The 25,853-nt window shown below is 37.0% G+C and overlaps 2 protein-coding genes and 1 long non-coding RNA gene across 3 annotated transcripts in view; 2 read left to right on the forward strand and 1 right to left on the reverse strand.

Moving 5' to 3' along the window:
- Nucleotides 1–25,853, reverse strand: part of LOC146522353 (uncharacterized) — a 118,983-nt gene that overhangs the window by 25,741 nt on the left and 67,389 nt on the right. The gene's annotated exons all lie outside the window — the stretch shown is intronic.
- On the forward strand, nt 206–13,329 carry LOC146522356 (solute carrier family 12 member 3-like). Its single transcript, XM_085137239.1, has 27 exons — nt 206–1,966; nt 2,217–2,373; nt 3,973–4,104; nt 4,233–4,308; nt 4,815–4,910; nt 5,139–5,278; nt 5,424–5,534; nt 5,643–5,754; nt 5,883–6,013; nt 6,107–6,191; nt 6,429–6,586; nt 6,778–6,885; nt 7,354–7,477; nt 7,605–7,706; nt 8,446–8,601; nt 8,769–8,868; nt 9,220–9,331; nt 9,472–9,606; nt 9,756–9,862; nt 10,086–10,168; nt 10,250–10,318; nt 10,781–10,885; nt 11,072–11,183; nt 11,502–11,588; nt 11,681–11,816; nt 12,011–12,078; nt 12,337–13,329. The coding sequence occupies exons 1-27, from the start codon at nt 1,785–1,787 to the stop codon at nt 12,473–12,475; spliced, it is 3,123 nt and encodes a 1,040-aa protein (XP_084993365.1). The 5' UTR covers nt 206–1,784; the 3' UTR covers nt 12,476–13,329.
- On the forward strand, nt 17,780–21,686 carry LOC146522357 (C-type mannose receptor 2-like). Its single transcript, XM_085137111.1, has 6 exons — nt 17,780–18,207; nt 19,233–19,302; nt 19,717–19,757; nt 19,860–20,240; nt 20,382–20,735; nt 21,195–21,686. Coding segments are annotated over exons 2-6 (1,125 nt in total). The 5' UTR covers nt 17,780–18,207; nt 19,233–19,300; the 3' UTR covers nt 21,542–21,686.

A 25,853-nucleotide genomic window follows, 5' to 3' on the forward strand; every position in this document is an offset into this window, starting at 1 on the left:
ACTTTGTTATGTTAGTTCTACAGTTATTATTTTAAATAACACAGTTATTTCTAACTTTTTTGCAAACAAAATTAAAATCGGGTTTTTAGCTCTTTGTTTTTGGAAATAAAGATTTTTATTGGAAATAAAAAAAAAAATTTCCTGTAGAAAAGATCATTGGTAGGGTACTTTGTTACCTAATGTTTTGCTTTTTTTAAAAAAAATTCTTTCTTTTTTCTCTACTTCTGATTAGATAAAAGCCAGAAGATCATTCAAAAAGTATTCTACGAAAAATATTTCGATTTTTCATCTTTAGTTGCTTCAGCAGAACCCAATCACTCTTCTGTTACTCCACACTCTGCTTCTGCATGAAACACAGGTTTCTTATGCTGTATAACCAAGTGTTTTCTAAGAGGACAGGTACTAGAACCTGATATTGAAAATGGATAACAGTAGAGGTTAAGGTATTGAGAAGTATTGGAAAAACAAATATTATTATAATAACAACAATCTGTTAATTTTTATCCAAAACCCAATATAATAACTTATTTGTGTTTCAGATAACACAACTCAGATAAACATTTATGGTGTGTGTGTGTGTGTGTGTGTGTGCGTGTGTGTGTGTGTGTGTGTGTGTAGGCAAGAAAATTAGTGTATGTGTGTGAGTTTTTGCCTGTAAGGAGGGGGATGAGGTAAATGGGAGGGGATGTCACCTACCTCACTGACAGTATAAATTCCAATTATTTCACTGTGAAATGAACAAAGGCTGATTTTCCCTCTTCATTCAACAAGCAAAGAAAGGCACTGTAAGTACTGCTTTTGGTTTAACATTTTCTATAAAGGAGTTAATTTTTTTTAGATGTAAAAGTTATTATGTCAAAGGTTTAACAACATGTAATATTTATACTAATGTGTACTTTTGTGAGTTTTAATACTAAACTAAACATCATTGCAAACAACTATTTTCTCCTTTGACACATAATCCATCAGTCGAAATGATTTCTGCACATATGATCTGTAATTTACACGATACTTTTACCAGTACTTCATTGTAATATATTGTAGCTAGTGTAGTATTTCAACCACATTTGAGAATATATTATATGGGATATGAATTCCAATAATAATGACAAAATACTAACATGAGTTAAGAATATTCTGCTTTGGTGAAGGTTATTTCTTATCCAGGTTCATGTCCTTTAGAAATAAGACATTAGCACACACTGATGTTGCATTTATAACTGAACTATTATGAGAGTAATTACTCAAATGAGCTTCTTTTGTAAGGGTGAATCATTATCTGTACTCACCCACTGCACAAAATTACATCTAATCCTGCTGAATTTTTCTTACAAGCTTTTTTATATTCACAATAAGATAACTTTCATTTCTCAGTTTTCAGTATTTTCATTAAGATGTTTGTTCAGGGATAAATAAAATGACTATAGCATGTGTTGCTTTTTCTACCAAAACGACAGAGAATTAATACCTTATTCTACCCTGCATGCCATATATGCCTAGAATAAGACAATTGGTACAAAGTGCTAAGCTGAAAAGGTTAATATAGTTTTTCAATTTTCTTTATTGAACACAAAGCTAAAGGTAAAATCATATGATTAAATATAAATGTTGATAATATTATTAATATTATACAAAATAATATTAGCAATTATAAACTCCCATTTTGAATGTCTGTTGAAAAATAGAAAACAGAAAATCACACACATTTAAATCTTGTTAACAAATATGAATCAGCACTTCTAACTGCTCTCCATATTGTTCCAAAGGATTTAATTGGTCTTTTAATGGGGCAGTTCACATCCAAAAGTCCCATAGTGGGTCAAGGTACTCGCCACCATGTCCAGTTCTCAGTTGGTGAAGAAGGACCTCCCAGGTACTCTTCACACCATTTTGAGACCAACAACAGAAGAGAAGGTGCAAGCCACCAAATTCCTCCAGCGATCATTATCTCTGAGGAGGGTTCAAGGTTTGTGTTATCAACTTGTGTCTATTTTTATTTTCCACCTCAGCATAATTTCCATTCTGCTGTTTGAAAAAAATGGAACTTGCAAAATTATAATAATAATAAAAAAAACATTTTCAGGAAGGAAGGAAGGAAGAAATTAATAGAATCAAATGTCCATTAAAGGAACTAAAACCTACCATCATAGATATGTTTTCCGCATTTACTAATCTTTGCTATAGTTTCTCAGTTCACATGTTTTTCCCTCTAACAGTACATCAGAGCAGCGGGACTCAAGAATAGAGTTGCGGAGATCTTCCTTCTATAGCACCATAGACCTGCTGCCACAGCTGGAGCACTATGCCAGCACGCTGCCACACCAGCAGGCAAGGAGCAGACCTTCCCTGGAGGTTCTCCGCAAAGCATTCGATGTGAGTTTTCCACTTCTGGGAGCATTTTCTCATTGCTGCTGTCTTTTAAGAATCACGTATTGACAGTAACACCACCTGGGGGGAATTAACCCCCCTAGGAAATGAAATGTTTGGCCTCTACAAACAGTGAAATGATTCTCACAGGTCTAAAAAAAACACAGTAGGCAAGGGATATAATTTTACAGTAAAGTTGTTAATGCAAAAACTTATTTATTTATTTATTTTATTCATTTATTTTGTGACGATTATTAATGAGAAATAAGCGAAACTTTTAACAAAACTGGACATACACGTTCAACAGGGCTTTGGACTAAGCCCTGCCTCTGAGGCAAGTTAGTAAAGAATTGTTATAGTGTTTACCAGTCCTGCAGGGACTGTGGAAATAGTATTAGTCAACACACATGCCTTCTGCAAACAAAAGGTAAATGACCAAAAACCTGTACAATAAACATTTTGTGAATGGGTGGGCACCATAAGGGAGGCCACGCTACTACCCAACTAAAACATTGTCTGCAAAAAGCAGAGACGAGATCCTGAGACCAACAAAGCAGATGTCTTTTGCCTCATAACCTAGAAAATCTGTCCAATAAAATTATGCTCAGAATTGATGATAAAGGACAGCCCTGAGGATGTCCAAAACCCTCCGAGTTACTGCTGGCAATACAACAGGCCAAATGCCCCACACTCCCAAAGCACTTCCCAGAGAATCCCGTGAGTGACATGGTCAAATGGAACCAACACACCTCATTCAAATGCCACAGAGCAAACACTTTTCTATGCTTAAGTGCTTTCTATCTAAGACTCAGACACATTCATATAGAACTTGGGGTTCAGTATTTTCCCCAAGGATACTTTGGCTTGTAGGCTGGAGCAGCCAGGGATTGAACATCAACCTTTCCAATTAGCAGTAAAAACTGGGCTTTCTGAACTGTTCAGCGTATAATCACAAGCGATGTGGTAATACAATTAAAAAATCCATCATCAACCCTGCAACGTAGGGTGTCCTAATGACATGTGCATGCATGAACACCCTTATGGGTGACATAACAATAACAGCAACAGAACATCACTTGGAGTCAGATCAGGCAATCTGTTCTTCCCAATCATGGCACTTCAGGTCCCCCTTTCATTAACAATGTAAGCGTACAAGCCTCCCAGTAGAACAATGGAGTCCCCAGTTGGGGCACCCTTCAGCATCTCACCAGTGAATGCTGAGACTGTCCTTCACCACATAAGCACAAATGACATCCAGGAGCTATGGAGAAACAACTCCCACTGTCCACTGGGGAAAGCCCCAACATACAAGCAGCACACCAGGGTGTACCTACCCCTGCCTGCCATATATTACTGAGGCAACTACAGATTGGAAAAGAGTTCAGCCCCACTCCACCAGAGTGGCACCAGAGTCCAAGATGTACATTGAGGTGAGTCTGAATATGTCTAGCCAGTATCTCTCAACCTCACACGCTACCTCAGACTCTTTACCCATTTAAGAGGCGATGTTCCATGTCCCATGAGCCAGCCTTAATAGGAATACCACGGCCTCTGCCCTCAACTTCTGGTTGATTCACAATGTATTATTTTCTATACTATTTTCAGGAAGTGGAGGGAGGAAACACCAACACAGATCCAGGAGCTTGTGACATTTCGGCCACAGATGCTGGAAGTGAAGAGGCTCAAGGTTCTGAGGAGAAAGCTCCTGCTAGATTTGGCTGGGTTGTTGGAGTTATGGTAAGTAAAACTTCTGGGTCTTTGCATCCACTGGTCCTGCAGAAAGTTTAAAAATACACAAAATCATTGATCTTGATCACTCTTAAGATCTGTTAATTAAAAACATATTACTTTCATTTTGGTCACAGGTTCGTTGTATGCTTAATATTTGGGGAGTAATCCTGTTCCTCCGCCTGTCCTGGATCACTTCTCAGGCAGGCATTTGTGAGTAATCAGTTCATTTGCTCCTCCATTTGTTCAGTTCTTTTCCTTTTGCTTTCATTTTCTTGTAAAAAATTCCCCACGCCTGTTCATATAGTCTTATCTCTGGGTCATGTTGATTTAGTTAGTTTCTTAATCATATCAACATGAGCACATTGTTCGTAGAGCTTTATCATAGGAAAGCGTGAAAGTTTGAAAAGAAGGGAAAAAAATGATATCTAAATATTGACAAATGAAGTCAAGTATAGTAACTTCACCAGGAAATGAAAATATGGGATTGGGAGAAGTGCTAGTTTCCTTGTTTGAAAAGTGAGCTGTTTTTTAAAGTGCTGACTATGTATGAGTCTGGTTGTTTTTTTAGCACACAGTTACTACATTTATTCATTGGGATGAATAAATGTAAGTAAGTATTAAAGTACATATTCTAAAATATATACACTCAGATATGGATTTGCATGTAAGGTAAATGTGATTTTTAATGAGTCCTAACTTTATTCTTCTTACGTTAGTGTTGACCTGGCTTATTATCCTGATATCTGTGACGGTGACCTCAGTAACTGCCCTCTCCATCTCTGCCATTGCCACTAATGGGAGGGTGATCTCAGGTTAGTCACACTTCAAAATAGGAAATCAGACAAATAAACCTCATATACAGTTTGAATCTGAAAATATGAGAATACTTGGGACACCTTTAAAAAATGGTTGGGCCTCTTAATCTGCATAACAATTCTGCAGCTGAGCTCAGAATTGTAATTTTTCAAATGTGTATGTAGGATCTAGCATTGTATTTAGGATATGTTCTAACAATCTTGTTTGTCTGAAATAATTTGCAGGTGGGGCATACTTCATGATCTCCCGCACTCTGGGTCCAGAAATTGGAGGACCAATTGGGGTGGTTTTTTCCTTTGCCAATGCTTTGGCTTGTGCACTCAATACTGTTGGTTTTGCAGAGGTGGCCCGTGATCTAATGCAGGTAAAATGTATTGAAAGTGCTTTGTGGTATTAAATGGATGGTAGATTTGTTTTTGTAATAGAAGATGTCATATTATATATAATGTAAATAATATTTCATACTAAAATGCTATGCAACAGAACCTAAATTTGGTTAATTGATGTAGGAGTTTGGTGTTGTCATGGTTGATTCAATCAACGATGTCCGTATTGTGGGCGTGATCACTGTTACGGTTCTTCTGCTGATTTCATTGGCTGGAATGGAGTGGGAGTCTAAGGTGAGCAGCACATTTTGATATTCAACATGACAGCTGTACTTGGACAAAGTTTTGGCTCTTAACAACTTCTCTTCCTTTTTGATTTCTTTATTTGTCTTTTTCTCTCAGACCCAGATTTTGTTCTTCTTAGTTCTTCTGGTTTCATTATCCAACTACTTTGTGGGCACATTTATTCCTCCCAATATAGAAAAGCAGGCACAGGGTATCTTTGGATACCGCAGTAAGTTTAGGTTTCTCTCAACAATCTATAGTCTTAAAAACCACATCGAATAATTGATTTGTTTGATTCTTCCATCTTTCTTTCCTTCTTTCATAACTTCCTAATATTGTACCTGGTATGTTTTCCAGCTGAGATCTTCTTAGAAAACCTGACACCAAACTGGAGAGGAAATGAAGCCAACTTTTTCCAGATGTTTGCCATTTTCTTTCCCTCTGCTATTGGCATCCTGTCTGGTGCCAACATCTCTGGAGACCTTAAAGTATGAGGGAAATAAAAGAGAAATGCTCCTTAAAGGAAATATATGAATGCATCGTTTCATAATGTTTTATATTAATTGTATTTCCTATCTCAGGACCCTGCTACTGCTATCCCCAAAGGCACCCTCATGGCTATTTTTTGGACTACTATTAGCTATTTAATGATCTCTGTCACAGTCGGTAAGTTACCCAGTTCATACATATTTGATCTAAATAGGTATAAATAATTTAATTAATACAAGACAGAGGCTGAAGGTGTTTAACCTGGCACTCTATAAGTTATAAAGCTGGGGACTTGTTATCTGAAACAGGTTTCCGGTAGTAGCACAAACTGAGATCAATACAGCCTTTTTGGGAGTGAATAAATTTTCATGGTTATCCATGAAAATTATATTAAAATCTGTACTTTTCCTCTAGCATCATGTGTAGTGAGAGATGCTTCTGGAAATATGACTGATATCCTGACCGGAAATCTCACTGATGGTTGTGTGGGGCTTGGATGTAAAATGGGCTGGAACTTCACAGATTGTATACAGCAAAAGAATTGCAAATATGGTCTGGACAACAATTCAAAGGTACTAGTTTATTCAGTTAGCCACATTTTTTTTCTTTTTTTTCTCCTTTTTGTTATTGGGAAGAAAGACACTAAACCAAACAAAAGCACATTTTGGTTAAATCTTTAACTCTTTGTCAATATTCCTGCTATATTCATTGTATTTAAAACTTTATTCTGGTTTGTCTTATACTTAATGATGACTCAAACCAGGTCTTGGGCCAGGCTTCTGGTTTCTACTACCTCATCACTGCTGGGGTATTTGCAGCCAGCTTGTCCTCTGCTCTTGGATTTCTTGTCTCTGCCCCTAAAGTCTTTCAGGTGAGAAATCCATTAACTTTTTTCCTATTGCATTCATTATGCATTCATTTGTACTTTTATTGGTGAACAAAATATGAATCCATTATTATAATTTCAATGTACCTAATATTGCTGTATTAGAGACCAGTTTACCTGGACTTTACAAACAAAACCGCTCTCTTTTTGACACAATAATGGGCACATTTTGAATCTGCTAATGATTTAGTTATAATTAATGATTTTTAAAGTCACCTGCAGTATAAAGGAAACGATTAATAAGGTAAACTAAAGTGGAACAAGCAAACAGCATGATCTCATGTAGCTTTAAAATCATTGCTCAAGTGTATTCACATTTTAAAGGAGCAAAAACATGGAGGACAGTTAAAAAGTCAGCTATCATCTTATAGCTCAAATGTTTGATTAATGAAAGTTTGTGTAAATATAGTAAAGTCTCACTTTTTTGTTTATGTTTTATGTTCTCTCTATCAGTGTCTGTGCAAAGACAACTTATACCCATACATTGGGTTCTTTGCAAAGGGTTATGGGAAAAATGATGAGCCGCTCCGGGCTTATGTGCTATGCTACATCATTGCTGTGGCCTTCATTCTAATTGGTGGGTGTGATCAACATGGCTAACACATTTTCACCTCTTACTAATGTTGTGATTCCCATATAAAATGTCTTGTCAGCTCTAAATTTGTAGTGTGGTTTTAAATACTCTCTTCTCTGTGTCATTACAGCGGAGCTGAACACCATTGCAGCTCTCATCTCCAACTTCTTCCTGTGTTCCTACAGCCTTATAAACTTTAGCTGCTTTCATGCTTCAATCACCAACTCCCCAGGTGAGTAACATATTCAGTAATTAAGCTATACTCAATATTAAACACATTCACATTAAACCATTAGTTTTGGTCATTTCTAAGGTTTAGTACATTTTGTTCAGTCACACTAATAAGAGAGTTTGCTACTCTATAAAAGCATGTGACAGCCAGATTTTCCACAGTTTAGCATGCGCACAAATGCCCACATACACAACCACCACTCACCAGTTTATTCCTGCTTGGCCCCAAAATTAAACAGACCCCCATTATGAGGTCGGAAGAAAAAACAAATTGTTTATATGCAGCTTAGTGTGGAAAAGAGTCATCCATCTGACTTCAGTGAAAACTCATATTGCTCCTACAACCAGTGATGGTAAGACAAGGTTTTATGTAACATTCAAATCAATTCTACCAAAATTGTATTTATCATACCAAGTTATATTGGAGAAATCTCCGTACACAGAGGTCCACATAGATCTAACCCGCTGTGAGATTAAGTGCATGACAGTTCTCTAGTTAAAATTTTGGCAAGAGAGTCAATGTGTTTCTATTTTAACAAAATCAACTACGTACAATTCAAAGCTCTATAACATTTAACAGCAGGTTGCTGGTAATGCCTAAAAAACAAACACAAGAAATCATACATAATGTAAATGTAGGCCATAATGGGTGGACATTGGGATCAGAGTTCTGGCCATGTAGCATTACAAAGTCTCCCTGTGCCACTTCATAATCCTTTTCTCACCGACTCCTCCTGTAGGTTGGAGGCCCTCATTTCACTACTACAGTAAATGGACGGCTCTGTTTGGAGCAGTGATATCTGTGGTTCTGATGTTCCTGTTTACCTGGTGGGCTGCTCTAATCACCTTCTGTATAATCTTCTTTTTGTTTGGATACATCAACTACAATAAACCAAGTGAGTCAAAAACCATAAGTTTTTGAGCGTAAGTTGGAACTGAGCAGTACTTTGGTTAGAATAACATGCCTCAGATTCATAAATAGAATACAATGCATCTAAGTGTACTTTACACTTCTTTTTCTGTATTTTGCATTTCTCATATAAGTGTCTTTTGAAATTAACAGAGGTAAATTGGGGTTCGTCAGTCCAAGCAGGCACATACAACATGGCTTTGTCATACTCTGTCTCACTTACTGGTGTGGAGGATCACGTTAAGAATTTTAGGTGAGTGATCTAAAATTTCAGTTTAACAAGTCAAAGCTTTTCATGAAACATGAACGAGTGCTGAAGTCTATAAGTGTACTCGTTAGTGCTCTCTTTTCTAATTGTATTAATAGATTTATATTTACTGACCTTCATCCATCCAACAGTTTTATTCCATTTACATCTTAGAAAATATCTGTATATTTACCTGTTGTCTCAAGGGGTAAGGAGAGTACATACATATACATATGTATGCGCATATATATATATATATATATATATATATATATATATATATATATATATATATATATATATATACATACAGTGGGCAGGGAGCTTCCTCTTTGATCCCTAATGTCTTTTTTTCAGACCACAGTGTCTAGTCCTCACTGGACCTCCAAACCAGCGACCTGCACTGGTGGATTTTGTTGGCTCATTCACAAAACATATAAGTCTTATGATCTGTGGCGATATTATTATGGTGAGACATCCACTCAGCTTTTTCTACAAGAAAACAAAATAAATTATTAGTATTCTTGTGGTAAAATAGCCACACCAAACACTTTTTAGAGTTATCCTTTGTTGTAATTGGATATGTGAGTTCCTGAGTTCCTTTTCCAGGAGTCTGAGAGGCAGACGCGACCACAAGATGCTACAGATCAGCTAGTTAAATGGATGAACAAGAGGAAAGTGCGTTCATTTTATACTCCATTTACAGCTGAGAGCCTCAGAACTGGAGCTCGATACTTAATGCAGGTATCTAGTTAATATTGTTGTGGTGTAATGTGACTTTAGATGCCCCAAAAGTTACCAACAAATTATTAATATTACTATTAGCATGTTTCTGCCATTAGAACTAGTTTGTATACTTACCTGTACCTGGCTTTTATGCTTTTTGTTCAAAGGCCTCTGGTCTTGGCAAGCTGAAGCCCAACACTCTGGTCCTTGGCTTCAAGTCAAACTGGAGGGAGAGTTCACCTGAAAGCATTGAAGATTACATTAACACCATATAGTAAGATGGTCCTTTAATGGTGCATTTAATAGATATGAAAAAATCATGTATTTTCTTGTGGATTTTTAATTAGTATTTCTATTCTATTTATTTTATATTATGTGTATATTTTTACTGTCTTTGTAAGGCAGTGTAAAATATATTATTTATAAAATAGCCTAAAGAATAGTTGCAATAGAACAAAGTCTTCTCAACTTACTCATCTTCTCTTGCTTTTCTTCAGTGATACATTTGACGCCAACTTCTGTTTGTGTATCTTGAGGATGATGGACGGGCTGGACATCTCTGACCAGTTTGATTGTGAAGGTCTGATGAGTATAAATAAGTAGAACATTCTCTAAGTGCTTAACAGTGGTTGACAACATATTTTTCTTTTCTTTTTTTTAGTAAACCAGGGCTTTGAGCTTGATGAATCTGCTGAAAATTATGACCATCAGTCTCCAGACAGGGAATCGGGTAAGAGCTACAAGTGTGCATAAGTACATATTAGATTACTGTACCAGGTCACGTTAAATTTTAAGTCAGAATCTGTAAATCATAACTACTGTGATTGCAACTAAAGTACGGGAAGGGATTTTTCTTAGAACTGAAAAGGATATCGGATTTAAATAAGATTTCCAGTCTGTAATTTCCAAACTGACCCTAATAAAGTGAGTGGTCTATTTATGATTACATTTCTTAAAGTTCAAGATTAAAGTTTTAAATTGATTTAATTTGACTAAAGTACCTCTAATGGATTGTTCCCTTCCTAAATTAATATGCACTGCAATGGTGCTTAGGATAATATATGAGATGATGAGGACAGTGAACAAGAAATCATTATTGCACTGGCACACCTTAGATTGCATTATAACTTTCTAATTATTAAGTCAGTAGTCACTGCCCACACATAACACACACTTTCTCTTGTGTTTGCAGCTGATGACGTGTCCGACAACAGCAACAGTGATCAAATCAAAACAGTGTTTCAGAACACCCAGGGGAAAAAGTCTATCGATGTCTACTGGATAGCAGATGATGGAGGTGAGCCCACAGAAGTGCTTTTCTTTCTTTTTTCCCCCTGTCCTGCCTGGCAGTGTAGCAATAAATAAACAAACAAACAACGAGGAGTCTCTTTAGTTTATTCTTCTAATAAATAAACAAAAAAATAAATAAATTTGAGTTGGCCTGGTTTTCTTAGCTGCTGTCATGCTCTTCTTCTATTTTCAGGACTGACTTTACTAGTACCTTACCTGATCACCAGGAGAAAGCATTGGCGTAACTGTAAGATCAGGGTTTTCATCGTCGGAGATGAACAAAACATGGACGAAGGCCGTAATGAGTAGGTTTACTCTGTTTCGCCTGGGGGGGAAGTGTTGGCTTTTGCATTGGCAAAATTTGTGGTTATCAAGATGAATTCAGAATTACTCTTTTCCTCTATGAACTGAAAATGTTCAGTTTGAAGATTTTACAACAGACAACAAATTTGGAATTATTTATTTATTTATTGTTTTTTCAAAAAAAAATAAATGTAGGTTTTTGTGCAGTTTATATGTCTATGTTTGGATGTAATTCTTTCAGACCCTTTGGTGGACATAATAGGAAAGGGTGCTTTATGATTTCTGGAACTTGAGAACTTGTGGACTGTTGTGTGTTTCAGAATGATTGCTCTGCTGAAGCGCTTTCGTCTACATTTCAGTGACGTTATTGTCATGACAGACAGTGAGAAGCGCCCTCAAGACAAGAAGTATGTCGGAAAAAAGTTGCAATTACCACCACAAGCCACACCTATGTGAATGTGGTTTTTTTTCTTCATAGCAGTTGTGTTTTGCTTTGCAGCATGACTAGGTTTGTGGACAGTGTCGCCCCCTTCAGGCTGCATGATGAACAGCAGACAGGCGTCACAGTTCAGGAGCTAAGACAGAGAGAGCCATGGAAAATATCTGATAAAGAGTTTGAGGCCTTCAAACAAAAGGTGTGTGTGTGTGTGTGTGTGTGTGTGTGTGTGTGTGTGTGTGTGTGTGTGTGTGTGTGTGAGTGAGTGTATCATTGACTTCCAAAAGGTGCAGAGTAAAACATTTTAAATGTATCTATGCCTTATGATTGTGTAATATCCCCACATTATGTGACACTAAGTCAGTTTCTTACTTGTATTTCCTTTATTTACAGTCTGAGAGAAAAGTAAGGCTGAATGAAATTATCCGCAGGAATTCACAACATACTGCCCTTGTGCTTGTGTGAGTACACGGTTTATATCACAATTCATATTTAATAGAAATCAAAGTTAGTTAGGATCTCCCATTTCCCTCATAGTCCCCATATTTATATGTACACAGTTTACTTAAACCATCATGCGTTAGGATTTAACTAATACTGCACTGAAAATGTAAATCTATTACTATCCAGCTACCCATCTTGTAGCAGACTTTGTTCTTGTTTTACTGTCCCTGCTTATGTAATTGTTATTTAATGATTTTTTTTTCTTCCCCACGTAGGAGTCTTCCTGTGCCACACAGCGACTGCCCCAGTGCTCTTTACATGGCCTGGCTGGATACTCTCACCTGTGGCCTTCATTGCCCTGCAGTGCTCATACGAGGAAACCAGCAAAATGTCCTTACTTTCTACTGTCAGTAAATTGTATTTTATTGTGAGTCAGTCATGTAGGACTATTTTTATGAGTCACAAAACTAAAAAATTCAAGACTTAGAAGTGAACAATAATTAAAAAAAAAAAAAAAAAACAAGACTGAGAGAGTGCCATATTTGCCAAATTAGGGTTTAACAAATCTGGTGAATAATAAGGAGACAAATCTTAAAATTAAGATAGACACATGTTACATGAATGATTCTGAGAAGGTCAATATAAGTACTCTCCCCTAATACAAGTGAATATCACTGTATCTCAACCTAAGCAAGAACATTTTGGAAGCCACCACTTTTATCAAACTGCTAAAGGAGGTGACATCTTTTGGAAAAATTATGTCCATCCTATCAGGAGAGTCCCAAAGGCTTGGAACATCAATGTGAATTAAAGGTCTTCTGGTAACAAAGAAACGAATCCAAGATCTTGATAATGTTTAACTGAACATATATTTGAAACAAAACTGTCTTGTTTTAGCAAGCTAGTTACTAAGTCATTTGTGAAAAATGTAGTATGAAGTATAAAACAACTGCTGACAATTTTAGTGAGTAACAAGAGAAAGTAGCATCCAGTTCTAATGTAAATTGAACAGAGAAGAATATTAGACTTAGTGGACACGTTAACAGTCCGCCACTGATGGGTAGGGAAACTTTTTGCTCTTTATGGTTAAACTTGTACTACATAACCACCAACTTTGTTGTTAACACACGATAATGTAACTATGTTTGAAAACTGAGACACAAATTGTTGATTTGAAAGTGATAATTGTAAGTAAATTTAAATTAAGTAATACATTTAGACTTTACATTGTATTCACTATATTTGTCAATATCTTTTACATTTATATTTGTTTGCTTAGTCTGTGATGTGTTTTGTAGAATATTAAATTATGTATAAACTCTTCTAAGATGAGTTATTCTGTTGACATTTTCCAAAGGTAAAAATTTAAAACCTCTGAGTTGTACTATTTAAATGCTGACAAGCAACAGCAGGAATATAATACTGTAAAAGATTAATATTCTGTTATCTGCTGATAACAGAATATCTGCTGTTCCTCAAATCGCTACTTGACATTTTCCCAAAAAGCAAGTCACCCTCTAATTTTACACCCATTGTAATACTGAATATGAGTAACAATAAAAATAGGCTGCAGTAAGTACAGTTAACCTTTTACATTACTACTCATTACTCAGTTTACCTCACCTTACATCTATATGCAGCATGTGCAACATTATGTGGAATAAACACTGGGGGCATTTGTTATTATTTTTGGCACTAAGCAACATTACTAAAGTCTGGATTAATCAGCAGATGGGTTACAATAACATGGAAATGCATCACCAACAGATTAACTATAAGTAGATAAAAATTACGCAAAAAACGTACTGTAAAAGACCAGTGTGTAGAGTAATGCGCATTGCAGCAAAGCTATTAGTATGAAATACTATATATTAATTTAAATGTCACATTATCAGCTTTAATAGTGTTAAAGATTTTTAAAGGCATCCTTCATTGACAACATTGTGTCTCTTTGACTTCACATAATGAATAACAGATTTTTAATAACAATAAGTTACAGAGTGATAACTTGGATCAGACCATTGATACTGTTAAATACAGCGATAGGTTTTCAGCCTCTTTGATCGGGGGGATTGATCTCCCTGATAGCTGTGATGTAGTTTAAAACAAATTTTGATTAATTAAAAAATAAAATAAATATTTTCTTTTTTTTCCTTTGACATATGCTTATCTATGATATATATGTCTGCTTCATCCAAATCATGAGATTATTGGTTCTTACAGCAATGCAACAGTCTAATTGAACACCTATGCTCTGTAGAAGGTACTGGGAATATCTAAAGCAGATTTAAATGTAACACTTTGAACCAGAAAAAAAGATGTTAATGCTTAAAGTTTTATTGCTAATTAATAATTTTTTTCTTTTACTTTTAACCATAAATTAAAACAATATCCCCAACGTTTGTGTAGGTGCATGTTCAAAGGTGTCTCGTATACTGAAAGATCCATGTGTTTTCCTTCTTACAATGGACCAATACGTAATATTTATGCTAAATCTTATAGTTTGCTTTGGTTCCCAAGAGCTCCCTCGTGAAGAATGTGAAGAACTCTTTAATAGGTTAACTATAATTAAACAGTACATTTATCACAATCCTGTGTAGAAAAGTGTGGGTGCTGGCTGCAAAATGCAACTGATACAGAAGAAATTCCTGGTATTTTGGCATGCTGCATTTCAAATACTGGGATGTACCAAGTCTTTTTTTTCTGGCACATTAAATACGGGATGCCTCACTGTATTATGCTAATGGTAGCTAAACATTTCAAATGATGCAGTGAGTCAACATCAGTTTCCATCTCACTTGAAAAACTGAAGACAAACAGCAACACCGGCCATTAAATGTGCAATATGTGGGGGCAACATCCTAACATGACCTCTTGCTGAGGTCACCTTCTTTAAACAGTGTGCTAAGGCTATTTATGATGTGCACAAACCTGACATGTAATTAGTAACACACTGCTGCTATTTCACAAATATTTGTTTCAGCCCACAGACACAAGTTTACAGATAACTATAAATCACAGAAAAAATGCCACTTTGTAGTTTTTTGGTAATAATAAGTAACGTTTATGATTGCTGTTTTTTTTTTTTTAATAGACAAGTAAACAGTATGTACACCTCCTACGTGTAAAATCACATTTGTACTTTCACTAGTAAATGGTCTTAATCCTTAATACTCTACATCTGTTTATGAAATTGATATTTCCAACTGGCTGAGCAGTTCACCAGTAAGTCATTTAAATCGCGGACAATGACAGGAAAATACATTTTTGAAAACGTATGTCAAAGTGTAACCGACATGAAACTGCCCTGGGACAAACTTGTTGGACTTACAACAGATGGAGCGCCGGTGTTGTGTGGTGAAAAAAGCGGACTAGTCAGCAGGATGCGATCAAAGATGCAGGAGGAGAAATGTACCGGTGAGTTAACAGCATATCACTGCATCACACACCAGGAAACGCTGTGTGGTAAAGTCCTAAAAATGGAGCGTGTAATGATCACCGTAACGCAAACCGTAAATTTTATCTGTTTAAATCACCGTCAATTTCAGTCTTTTATGTGGGAAATAGATTCAGAGTTGGCCGACATTCCTCATCATACAGAGGTCCGTGGCTGAGTTGGGATAAAAATTCTCAATCGAGTTTTTGAGCTCAGCAAGGAAATCTGTCAGTTAATGAACATGGCATGTATGATGCGGTGAAGGCATTTCAAGTGAAACTGTCAAAAATGCACCAGTGCGACCTGCCTCACTTTGTTGAACCAAGTCAGCGGACTTTGCTGAACTGCACCTGTGCAGATTCAGATGGAGCTGCAGTGTAATGATACACTCGAGGGAAAGTACGACACTGAATGGCCCGAAGAGTTTATTAGTTCCATTCCTGAAGCCCAGCTCCGTCTGTGTATGCGGCTCCAACCTTGTGTATGTTTTCATTTATTTTTTCTGGGGTTTTTGGCAGCATGTTCATATTTCTAACTTGCATAATTTTGACAGGATATATTTTTATGAAGAGCAAAATATTTAAAGTTAGAATTTTTTAAGTTTATTTAATCTGGTATAATATTCCTGTTTTTATTCATATTTATGTATAAAAAACATTGTTTTAGTGTTCAATAAATGTTTATCTTGTTTGGCCCGCGACCTAAAGTGTGTGAGTTTGACACCCCTGATATACAGGTACATTTAGTAAAGAAAATAGAGAGAGAAAAAATACTATACAAAATAAAGTCAATAAATTTCAATATCGCTTCTGTTTTAATTCATTTACATGTCAAAAGGCAGTGGGAAGAAGTACACACTTATTGTCTTATCTGTGTGTTTATTGACCACTCTAGCAATTGAGACATTTTTTAACTATTTTTTCTTGGAGTTCTCTGTGTACTTCTGTAGGGTCTTTACCTCACAATATGAAGTGTCTTGAGGTCACTGTTGTTGTTATTTGGCCTTAGATTTTAATAAAAGCACAAATAAAAAACTGCATTGAAGTGATGAGCCAAATCTGGTAGAAGGGAGCAGTGGGACTTAAATAGATCATACTCAACTATCTGCAATGAACTGTGTATTAAGTTACCTCAGAAAATTGCATACTTTATCTTTAATGTTTGACTGGTGGACCAAAGTCGCTTTCAGCATCCACATACTTTTCATTTCTCAGTTAATGGCTGATGTATTGATGCAAACTAGGCAGAGTGACTAGCAACTTCACTTCTGCTTTCAATAAACAAACACATGACACAGTCTGCTTCTGTTTGCCCTCCTCCTACCAAAGCATTTGTCATACTGACTTTGACCTCGAGAAAAATTCACTGCAAGAATAGAATAGAAGAAGAAGAAGAATAGTAAACCTTATTTCTTCTCAAAGTGTTGTGTAATTAATGTAATCTAAAGAAAAAATAGATAACTGTCATTATTCTGGAAAGTTACACTTTATTTGGATACTTGTAAAAACAAAAATCTATACTTTTATCTACTACAAACCTTAAATACGACCTTTAATACAAGACAACAAACCTGGCATGAAGCCCAGATACCAGAGAAAGATGTAAAGATCTAATGAAAGTGTTTGTTTTTCTTGTGTCTTATTTTAAACCATTGCATTAGGTAAATGACCTAATGTTGTGTCATTGTGGAAATAAGAGATTTTTTTAGAAGTGCGGCATTTTTTTTTTCATTTGTTTATTTATTTTTAAACAACAAAAATATTGATTGGATAATACAGAAGTTCTTTGAAGAAGTTCATATCTCATGCTCACAGCATACACACCATAATCAAGATTAAATGACTGACTTTCAATAATGCTGTCTTTATTTGGACTATGGTTTGCATATTTCCTACCACATACCATTCACTTTTGATACACTTTTTATTTGCTGATTGTTGATGTGCAGTGGTGGCATGGTGGTTAGCGCTGTTGCCGCACAGCGAGAAGAACCTGAGTTCATTTCCACCACCAGGCTGCAGTCTTTCAAATAGTAGATATATATGGTAGCATTTTAAAGTAAAAACTTGTGACTTTAAAAGTCAGTATTTTCCTTCTGCCAACATAAACACTGAACAAATTTGAATATGAATACCTATTTAATTATTTACTATACTCAAGAGAATAAAATGAGATACTGCAGGAATCAGCATGGCCAAAGTGTTGACATAAAAACAGTTAACAGTTATTACAAGTGCATGAAAATGACACGTTCTGTTCTCGGTAACTCGGTGGTGCATTTTTGTTTTTTTTTCCCCATTGCATTATATAATTTACGTGCAAACTATCTAAATAATTATCGCATTATCATTTCATAAAAGTAAAACAAAAAGGTCAACTACAGATTGTGAGAAACACAACACTCAACTCAACCTGCACATTTCAGAAAGACACTTCATGGTTTTTTCTCTGGGTAGTCCTCTTCTTTTTTTTTCCTATTTCCACTGCATCATGTAAATGAGTGTAACATAACCTTTACAGAAAATCTCTCCATCTGTGCATCACCATGGGAGTAAGAGATATTTGAAACGTCTGTATTTTAATATTCAAATTCTGACCTGAGCAAAAAGACGTCTCTGTGTTAGTATAAGAAGCAATATTTGTGACAGTCCTGATGAGTGCATCCAGAAGACATATCAAAGTGAAAGAAGAAGAGAAGAATTAACCACGTGTAAGTATAAAATCTTTAACGCCATTACATGCTCATGATGGAATGCAGAGGTGTAGTTTAAAGCTGTATTTATAGCACATTTATTATAATTTTCATCATTACAGGAAATCAAAGGTGGGTAAAAATGATTTTTGGCTAACTGTAACATTTTGAGTGACATGCCAGCACCCGAAAACTTCAGATACTTCATGAGCTGACTTTACAGTGTTTAAAAGATGTCCACACTGCAGAAATGTACTTTTCTTGGGGAAATGATATCTAACAGTAACAGAGACTCCAACTTACTTACCTGGATGATTGAGCATGCATCATGACAGTAACAGAGACTAATAACTGAGTGTTAGTTCATTATTTGTAAAACATGTTTTTCTCAGTGTTACAGAAACACACAGAGTTTATTGTCAGAGTTTTTCACTCTCTGATTTCCTTGAAGAACATAAAGATGAGCAGCACTGCTGTGCACAGCATGTTGGCTCATGAAGTAGATCAGCTTCTACTCACATCAGCAAAGCTAATGTTGGGACAGCTGAGGACTGGGAAAATGAACCCTGGTCTGATAAATGAATGAACTTCAAAATAAAATATTAGATTAAGTTTTGAACTGGACAAATTAATGGACACAGTTTTGTTGGCATACTGTTGTGTAGATGGTTTTCATGATTTGAATACTACAGGATATTTGAATAGGGCATCCTTTTGTTTTTTAGAACACCCCTGGGATCATGTAGAAGAATAAATTATATAACATAGAAGTAATGCAAATATTTTATTTCCCCATAAAAGAAGGATTTTTGAGATGTCTTTAGGCAGCATGAGAACCAGAGACAGACAATGAAAGCAGGTGTCACTGCAAAAGCATTGGTAACCCTGTTAACACTATTATATCTTTATTCTTGGCACCAATGCATGTAATTATGGATCTGCAGCTCATTTCTAATGTCACAAGTTTAATATTACATTTAATTTAGGTTAATATTAAATATTAAAGTCTGATTTTAATGAGGTAATCAAGGCTTACATTACAGCATAATACAGGAGCAAGAAAAGAAGGGCGAGACAAGAGTGAGCAGAGCAAACAGTCAACTGGAAAACCATGTTCTTAAATGTGCCCTAAATATGGTGTTAGAGTTTACTCCACAATGCTAGAAACCTCTCCTTCCACAGATGAAGTCATTACTGTCAGCTGAATGTCTCACTCGTCTAGTTTGTGCTGTAGTGACAGTCTGTGCATTTTGTAGAAAGAACAAACCTGGAAAAATTTACTGAACACACTTAAAATATTTTAAAATCTGAAACTGGAGATTTATTTCAAATGATGTGTCACGGTATACATCACCTGTGTGTCGAGACACTGATACAAAGACCATGTTTAGATGGTGTGGTTGACTTAATTTGCATGTTCCTAACATGTTCTAAATATCTCCACGAACAGAGAAGAATTGCGACATACATGCATTAGTCCAGCACACAAAATCTGTTGGAATCTTTATTTTCATTTTCATCTGACAGGGCTAAGATGCACTGGATATTATTTCTGCATATTCTGATGGGTAAGTAGATAATTGTACCAGTGCTGTCAAGATCGAGTTTGCTCACTGAATGTTTTCTTCTAACAGAACATATATTATACCTATCATATTTCTGTATTTAAGGTCAGTGTTGCTTCTTTACATGCCGCCTGTATGAGTACCACTTTATTAAAGAAAACAAGAGCTGGTATGAAGCACAGAGATACTGCAGAGATAAATATACAGACCTGGCCAAAGTGTTTGACATGACAGACATGAACAGACTCCGTAACTCTGCACAGAATCAAGGAGAAGCCTGGATTGGACTGACCAACACAGGTGGAAACAGGATGTGGCATTGGTCTCTGCCAGGAGTGGAATACATTCAAAATGACAGCAGCTGGGATCTGAATGGAAAAACTAATAAGCCATTAGAAAATAAGCCACCTGGAAACTGTGTGAGGAAAAGAGACAAGCTGGTAGATGTTTCATGTGACATTAATATGTGGTTCATCTGCTATAATGGTGAGGAGATGTGAAAATGAAATATTAACATAAATAAAAAGTATGAAATGTAATGTTATCACATGTGATTAAAAAGGTGGAGGGTTTCTAAAGATAAATTATTGGGGGATGTCTTTGTGTGTTTTTATGTTGGTTTCACAGAAATGAAGAAAGACAATAAAACGTATCTGATTGAGGAGATGAAGAACTGGACAGAGGCTCAGAGCTACTGCAGATCCCATCACACTGACTTGGCCAGTGGACTCGATCAGGTAGACGGAAAAGAAATTGAGGCCCTTATGAAATCGAAGGCAACTCCTTTTAGAGCATGGGTCGGTCTGTTCAGAGACAGCTGGAGGTGGTCCGATGGGAGCAATTCCTCTTTCAGATACTGGGATATGGAGTTATTCAATGATGAACAAAGCAACAAGAAATGTGCTATGACTCTGTTAAACAGATCAGGAAACTGGAGCTCTGATGAATGTGACAAAGAAAAACCCTTCTTCTGTTATTATGGTGAGTTTGTATCAACATGTGTCTGACTGGTTTTCTCTAAAAGGAGGATCACTGGAATCACTGACAAGATCCAACTGAACATGTTGTATATGTTTGTACAACCTATTTATGGATGACGTATGATTTTTTTTTACAAATGAATTTCTAAGACATGAATGAATTTATGAGTTTATGAATGCAGCAGAAATCACTTTAATTATCTGTGGGATAACTTACAGCAACTGTTGAACCACTTTTTTAAAAGTCTCTATTGTCTGTAAAGAAGTTGAATATTTGAGGATCTTGTTGACCTGAGTGAGGATTGTTACTATTATCACACTTCGTTCTACTGAGGGTAGAGAAACACACAAACTTTCCATAGTTCTTTTTTTTTTTAGAACAAAATAAACAGTTAATGGAATTTCTCAATTGTACAGTTCAATAGATTCAATTGAACCTGTTATTTTGTTTTTATGGCAGATAAATTTATCCTGATCAAAGAAAACAAGACCTGGGAGGAGGCCTTGGATTACTGCAGAAAGCGTCACAGAGACCTGGTCTCCATCACTAACCCTCAAGAGCAGGGATGGGTCCAAGACAAAGCCAAGAATGCCTCGAGTCCTTTTGTCTGGCTCGGCCTGCGCTACTCCTGCACTCTGGATCTGTGGTTCTGGGTCAATGACAAGGTGGTCTGTTATGAGAAGTGGAGCAGAGAGGGAAAGACTGAGGAGTGTGGCAGGGCTGTGGGCATGCAGAGAGGAGGACAGTTTGAGTGGTTCAGTCAGAGAGACAATGAGACATATAATTTTATTTGTTCTGTTGAATAAGATTTAATCATAACTTAAATATTTCACTCTGAGGTGAAATTCTTTGATTGTGTAGTTTCATATTTTTTAGACTTTTCATGTTCTTCATTAAATTTGGTTTCCTTAGTTTCTTCTTGACTGTCTGATTCAGTGATATTAGACTAACTTACTTTCTTCAATATTGCTGCATTATTCAGTTTTTATACTTTTATTGTTAGATGTCAGAAAAAAAGATAGTTTTGTTTGTTATATTTGCTGTTATCTTTTGAGTAAATAAATAGCAGTTGAGTTAATATAAATAAACTATTTTAATATTTTTAATCTTTAATGTTTACTATATGATAGAAATCAATCTCACTGACAATTCCAGACAATTTATGTCACAAAAAACTTAAAACTACTCTTTTTTTTATAATTATATATTAGAAGTGACACGTTGTAAACTGATCATCTGTGTCTGTGAAGACAAATAAACACTGAGTTGCAGGTGTAACAGTCTACACTACTAATAGTAGTTCTCTGCAAGGGCGTAGATTTGGTTTTGGCATTGGTGGGGACGGATGATTCAACCACCAAACCCTGCCCTGTTTCCTTTTTTTTTTTTTTTTTTGTCTTTGCTTCTTGATAAAAAAAGAGAAATATACTTTCCTTCATATGCTATTCTACATGCTTTTAAACCACTTAAAATTACAATTAATAGTTTTGTATGTGAATTACATAATGTTAAATTACTATTAAACAAATGACTGACTAAGTATTTTATACTTTAGTTTACTACAGCCATATTCACTATAAATAAGGTATCATATAAAAATGAAAATAGCTTCAAATACAGTCATGACAATAAAACAATATGACTTTAAGGACTTAACAACATTACTTCGGTATTAGTTTAGGGGTGGGCATATTTGTGCAACCAGGTTATTTTAAGTTTTTTATTTTATTTTATTTTATTTCCTTTTTTTTAAAGGTTTCTGTTTGTTTTTCAGATGCTTTGTACATAATAGGTCACATAAAGGTGGAAGAAGTTTTGAAACTATTTGACTTGCTGTCATTTTTTTACATGACGAAAGCCTGGCATTTGAACATGACTGTGTATTATTATGTGCTTGATGTGCCTCACCTTTAGCCCTGGCTCTTACCCTCTGACTGCACTAGGACACACTGCCACCTGATAAAATACCACATTGATTCGTGCCATATAAAAAGTGAGACGTGTCAATTCAGATTCTTTGCCAAATATACACTAATGAAACAATTTACATCAGCAGCCTAACAACTGTCATGATAATAAATACTAGTTAATCAATAGCACCAAATCATCAGTCAGTCACCTGTGACCTCGCCTCTTCACCTCTGTCCAAGCTACAACATGGCAGATCTTGACTCATCAGTAATGTTTGTAGGGTGAGTGCATTTTTAAAACAATTTGTGCAAACTCACTACAAGGTGGAATATTTGCAAAATCATGACTACCTCATGATATTTTGTAATTGTAAAGTGCTTTGGGTGCCTTGAAAAGCACTATATAAATCCAATCCATTATTATTATTGGTGGGGGCATGTCCCTTCCGTCCATGCCAGATTTACGCCCTTGGTTCTCTGAGCACCTATTTCTACACAGATTAACATATTAATATTTATTTTAAATCATTAGGAAACCCAGTGCACTGTGTTTTCAAATAACATTTAAAATTCTCCAACACAAAACTATCCAACACACATACAGAGTGAACTGAAACAGAATTAATGACAACATTTTTTCTAGTGTTTTATGAGGTTTTCCACCAATAGAAACCTTCCACTTGTGTTTTATTCATCGAGAGCTTTCACCTGGGGTGAGAGTTGAATAATTAAGCAGTGATGCTCCACCATTTTTGAACCAACCAACCATGATTTTGAACCAACGGTATGACCAAAGCAAATAACAGTTGGGGTTGTAAGTAAAGAACTTTCTGAACCTGGCTGTGTACCGCGGAGATGGGGGAGGGTCTGTGCTGGCGGACGTTGGTTACCGGCCTGGTAGCCTGGCTGCCCCAGGGTAGGTCTGGGACAGGCGTGGAGACTTGGGGGTCTGGGGGTGTTCCGCCAGACCCCCAATAGGCCCTATAGGCCCTAGGGGGTGGGCACGTTATACAGCGTCCAGAGGACGGTCTGTGTACTCAAACCCACCTCTGGCACTGGTGCCCTACCCTCAATTTTAATTGCATATAGACACTGAGGGTTTTCGGGAGGAGCCGTGCTGCTCTCTGGCAAGAAGCACCATGCCCTCCTGTTGTTTGGGGAGTGTGAATGTGTGTACAGTGTCTATTTGTGTCTGTCTCCAATTCGGGTGAGTGCCGAGTATTTGTTTGTGTATACGGGGGTGGGAATGCACGTTTGTGTCTCCGTGCACCTGTTCGTCTGTGTCTATATGTCAGCTTGGGTCTTAGACTTCACCTCTCTGGGAACATGTCAGGCTCTCCAAGTTATGGAGGCCTATCTCCCCTCACCACACTCCCTGCCAGTGGCTGATGCCCTCAGACGTTGGTGTGTTGGTGGTTCTTGGTGTCTGGGGCTGGGCGCTCATGTATGTACCGACTCACTCCTGGTGGCCGATTGGTGGGGCCTGGCACCTGTGGCCCGGCTGGGCCCCTTCCGGGGGGTGGGGTGCCCTCGGGCATCTGGGCCTGAGGCCCGGTCCTCTCTGGCACAGCTGGCTGCAGGCAGAGCCTGCGGGCACGTCACTACAATCCTCTCTGGCCTCTGCTCCGTGGCTGCTGGGTGACCCCTCGTTTGGGGCTCTCCTCAGCTCTTCCCAAGAGGGTGGCACGGTTACCCCCCGGTGGTCCTCCTTGGGTCCTCGTATTCTGGGGCCCCTGGATGTCTGGGGCCTGGATCTCCTCCATACCTGCTTCATGCCCTGGGGGACGGGGCTATGGCTCCCCACACTCCCTAGCAGATCATTACATGGAGAAACCTTTTGAATACAAGTGTGCTGATCCACACAGGTGTGCACACAGGTGTACACACGGGTTTTCACAGACACAAGCTACACCTTTCTTGGCTGCTACCTCAAAGCACATTGTGCGCTGTCGATCTTGCATACTGCACAATAACATGTAATATTTACTGTTATCTACTCATAGATAGTTTATTGTGATGGTGTTGTATTTATTATGTTGCTCTTCTTTGTTTGTTTTCTCGTCTGTTTTTTCTTATCGTCATACAGGTGATCCAGATGTTTTGTTTGTTTTTCTTTCTGTTTTTTCTCTCTTCCCACCTTTCTTTCTCACCTTTCTCATCTCTTCTCCCCTCTATTTTTCTTTCTCTCCCTCTCTTTCTTTCATTTTTTCTCCCTATCCTATCCCCCAGTCATGTCTGTCCCGTCTGTAACAACCGAAAAATCAAATCAAATAAATACATAATTATAATAAAGGTCAATCAAATGGACAAATATGGCAAGGCCATGATGATCCAATTGGTAAAGTAAATCCGCTTGGCATCTTTCTTGGCCTTCATACAACAATTCTGATCTTTAAAGATCCAAATGGGACCTTCAAAAAAAATAAAAAAATAAATAAAATACTATGTTGGCATTACTTAATTTGCCTCAATGCTTACATATATGTGTAAAAAGAAAATGTACGAGCTGTGATAACTATTTCTGATACAATGAAGAATATTCCTGTATTGAGTGAGAAAATCATACCATGTCATAACGGCTTTAAGTCATACAGAATAGATATCAGAGCCTTAAACAGGCTGACTTCTGCTAAATGGGTCAAACTGGACAGAAAGTATACAAGCACATAACATCCTTATATAATATGATGTAACACTATAGATCAGGGGTCGGCAACCCTGGGCACACGTGCCACAGCTGGCATGCGAAGGGTTAACTGATGGCACGACCATAGCTGGACTGGATGATTTTTTGTTTTTATGGGCCGATGATTTTTTTGTTTTGTAACGGTATAAACAATGAGAGGTGGTGGATTGGCCAGATGCTGGTAGATGTGTAAAAATAACTCAGTTGTTTGGTGGTGGCTATGGCGGAACTTCCACAGAGGCAACAGGTGGATGAGGGAAAGGGGAGGCAGGAGGAGGAGAGACCCGAGGCGGCTGCCGGTCCGAGTGTCAGGTGAACTGAACTTCAGGTAAGAAGTTATAACCTGCAGTCCATCTGGGTCAGATATGAACCAAGTTTAGGTGGAGTTTATTTTTGTTGTGCCGACTTTTTACCGTCAGTTACAATAACTCGTACTGCGTTCTAGCCAGCTTGACGGAGTTTTTATACAGCTGGGTGGGTGCTATGATGTTATTGATAGTGAACTTAATTTTGTTCATAAGG

Source organism: Neolamprologus multifasciatus, chromosome 3 (genome assembly GCF_963576455.1).
Source record: "Neolamprologus multifasciatus chromosome 3, fNeoMul1.2, whole genome shotgun sequence".
In the NCBI taxonomy this organism is placed as follows: Eukaryota; Metazoa; Chordata; class Actinopteri; order Cichliformes; family Cichlidae; genus Neolamprologus; species Neolamprologus multifasciatus.

What these genes read in the sequence shown, in the direction of transcription:
- LOC146522356 (XM_085137239.1), top strand. Translation starts at nt 1,785, where the DNA reads ATGGGGCAGTTCACATCCAAAAGTCCCATAGTGGGTCAAGGTACTCGC. An exon ending in TGGCCCGTGATCTAATGCAG is followed by an intron (nt 5,279 to 5,423) that starts GTAAAATGTATT and finishes TAATTGATGTAG; the next exon opens with GAGTTTGGTGTTGTCATGGT. An exon ending in GATTACATTAACACCATATA is followed by an intron (nt 9,863 to 10,085) that starts GTAAGATGGTCC and finishes GCTTTTCTTCAG; the next exon opens with TGATACATTTGACGCCAACT.
- LOC146522357 (XM_085137111.1), top strand. An exon ending in GTGGTTCATCTGCTATAATG is followed by an intron (nt 20,241 to 20,381) that starts GTGAGGAGATGT and finishes TTGGTTTCACAG; the next exon opens with AAATGAAGAAAGACAATAAA. An exon ending in ACCCTTCTTCTGTTATTATG is followed by an intron (nt 20,736 to 21,194) that starts GTGAGTTTGTAT and finishes TTTTTATGGCAG; the next exon opens with ATAAATTTATCCTGATCAAA.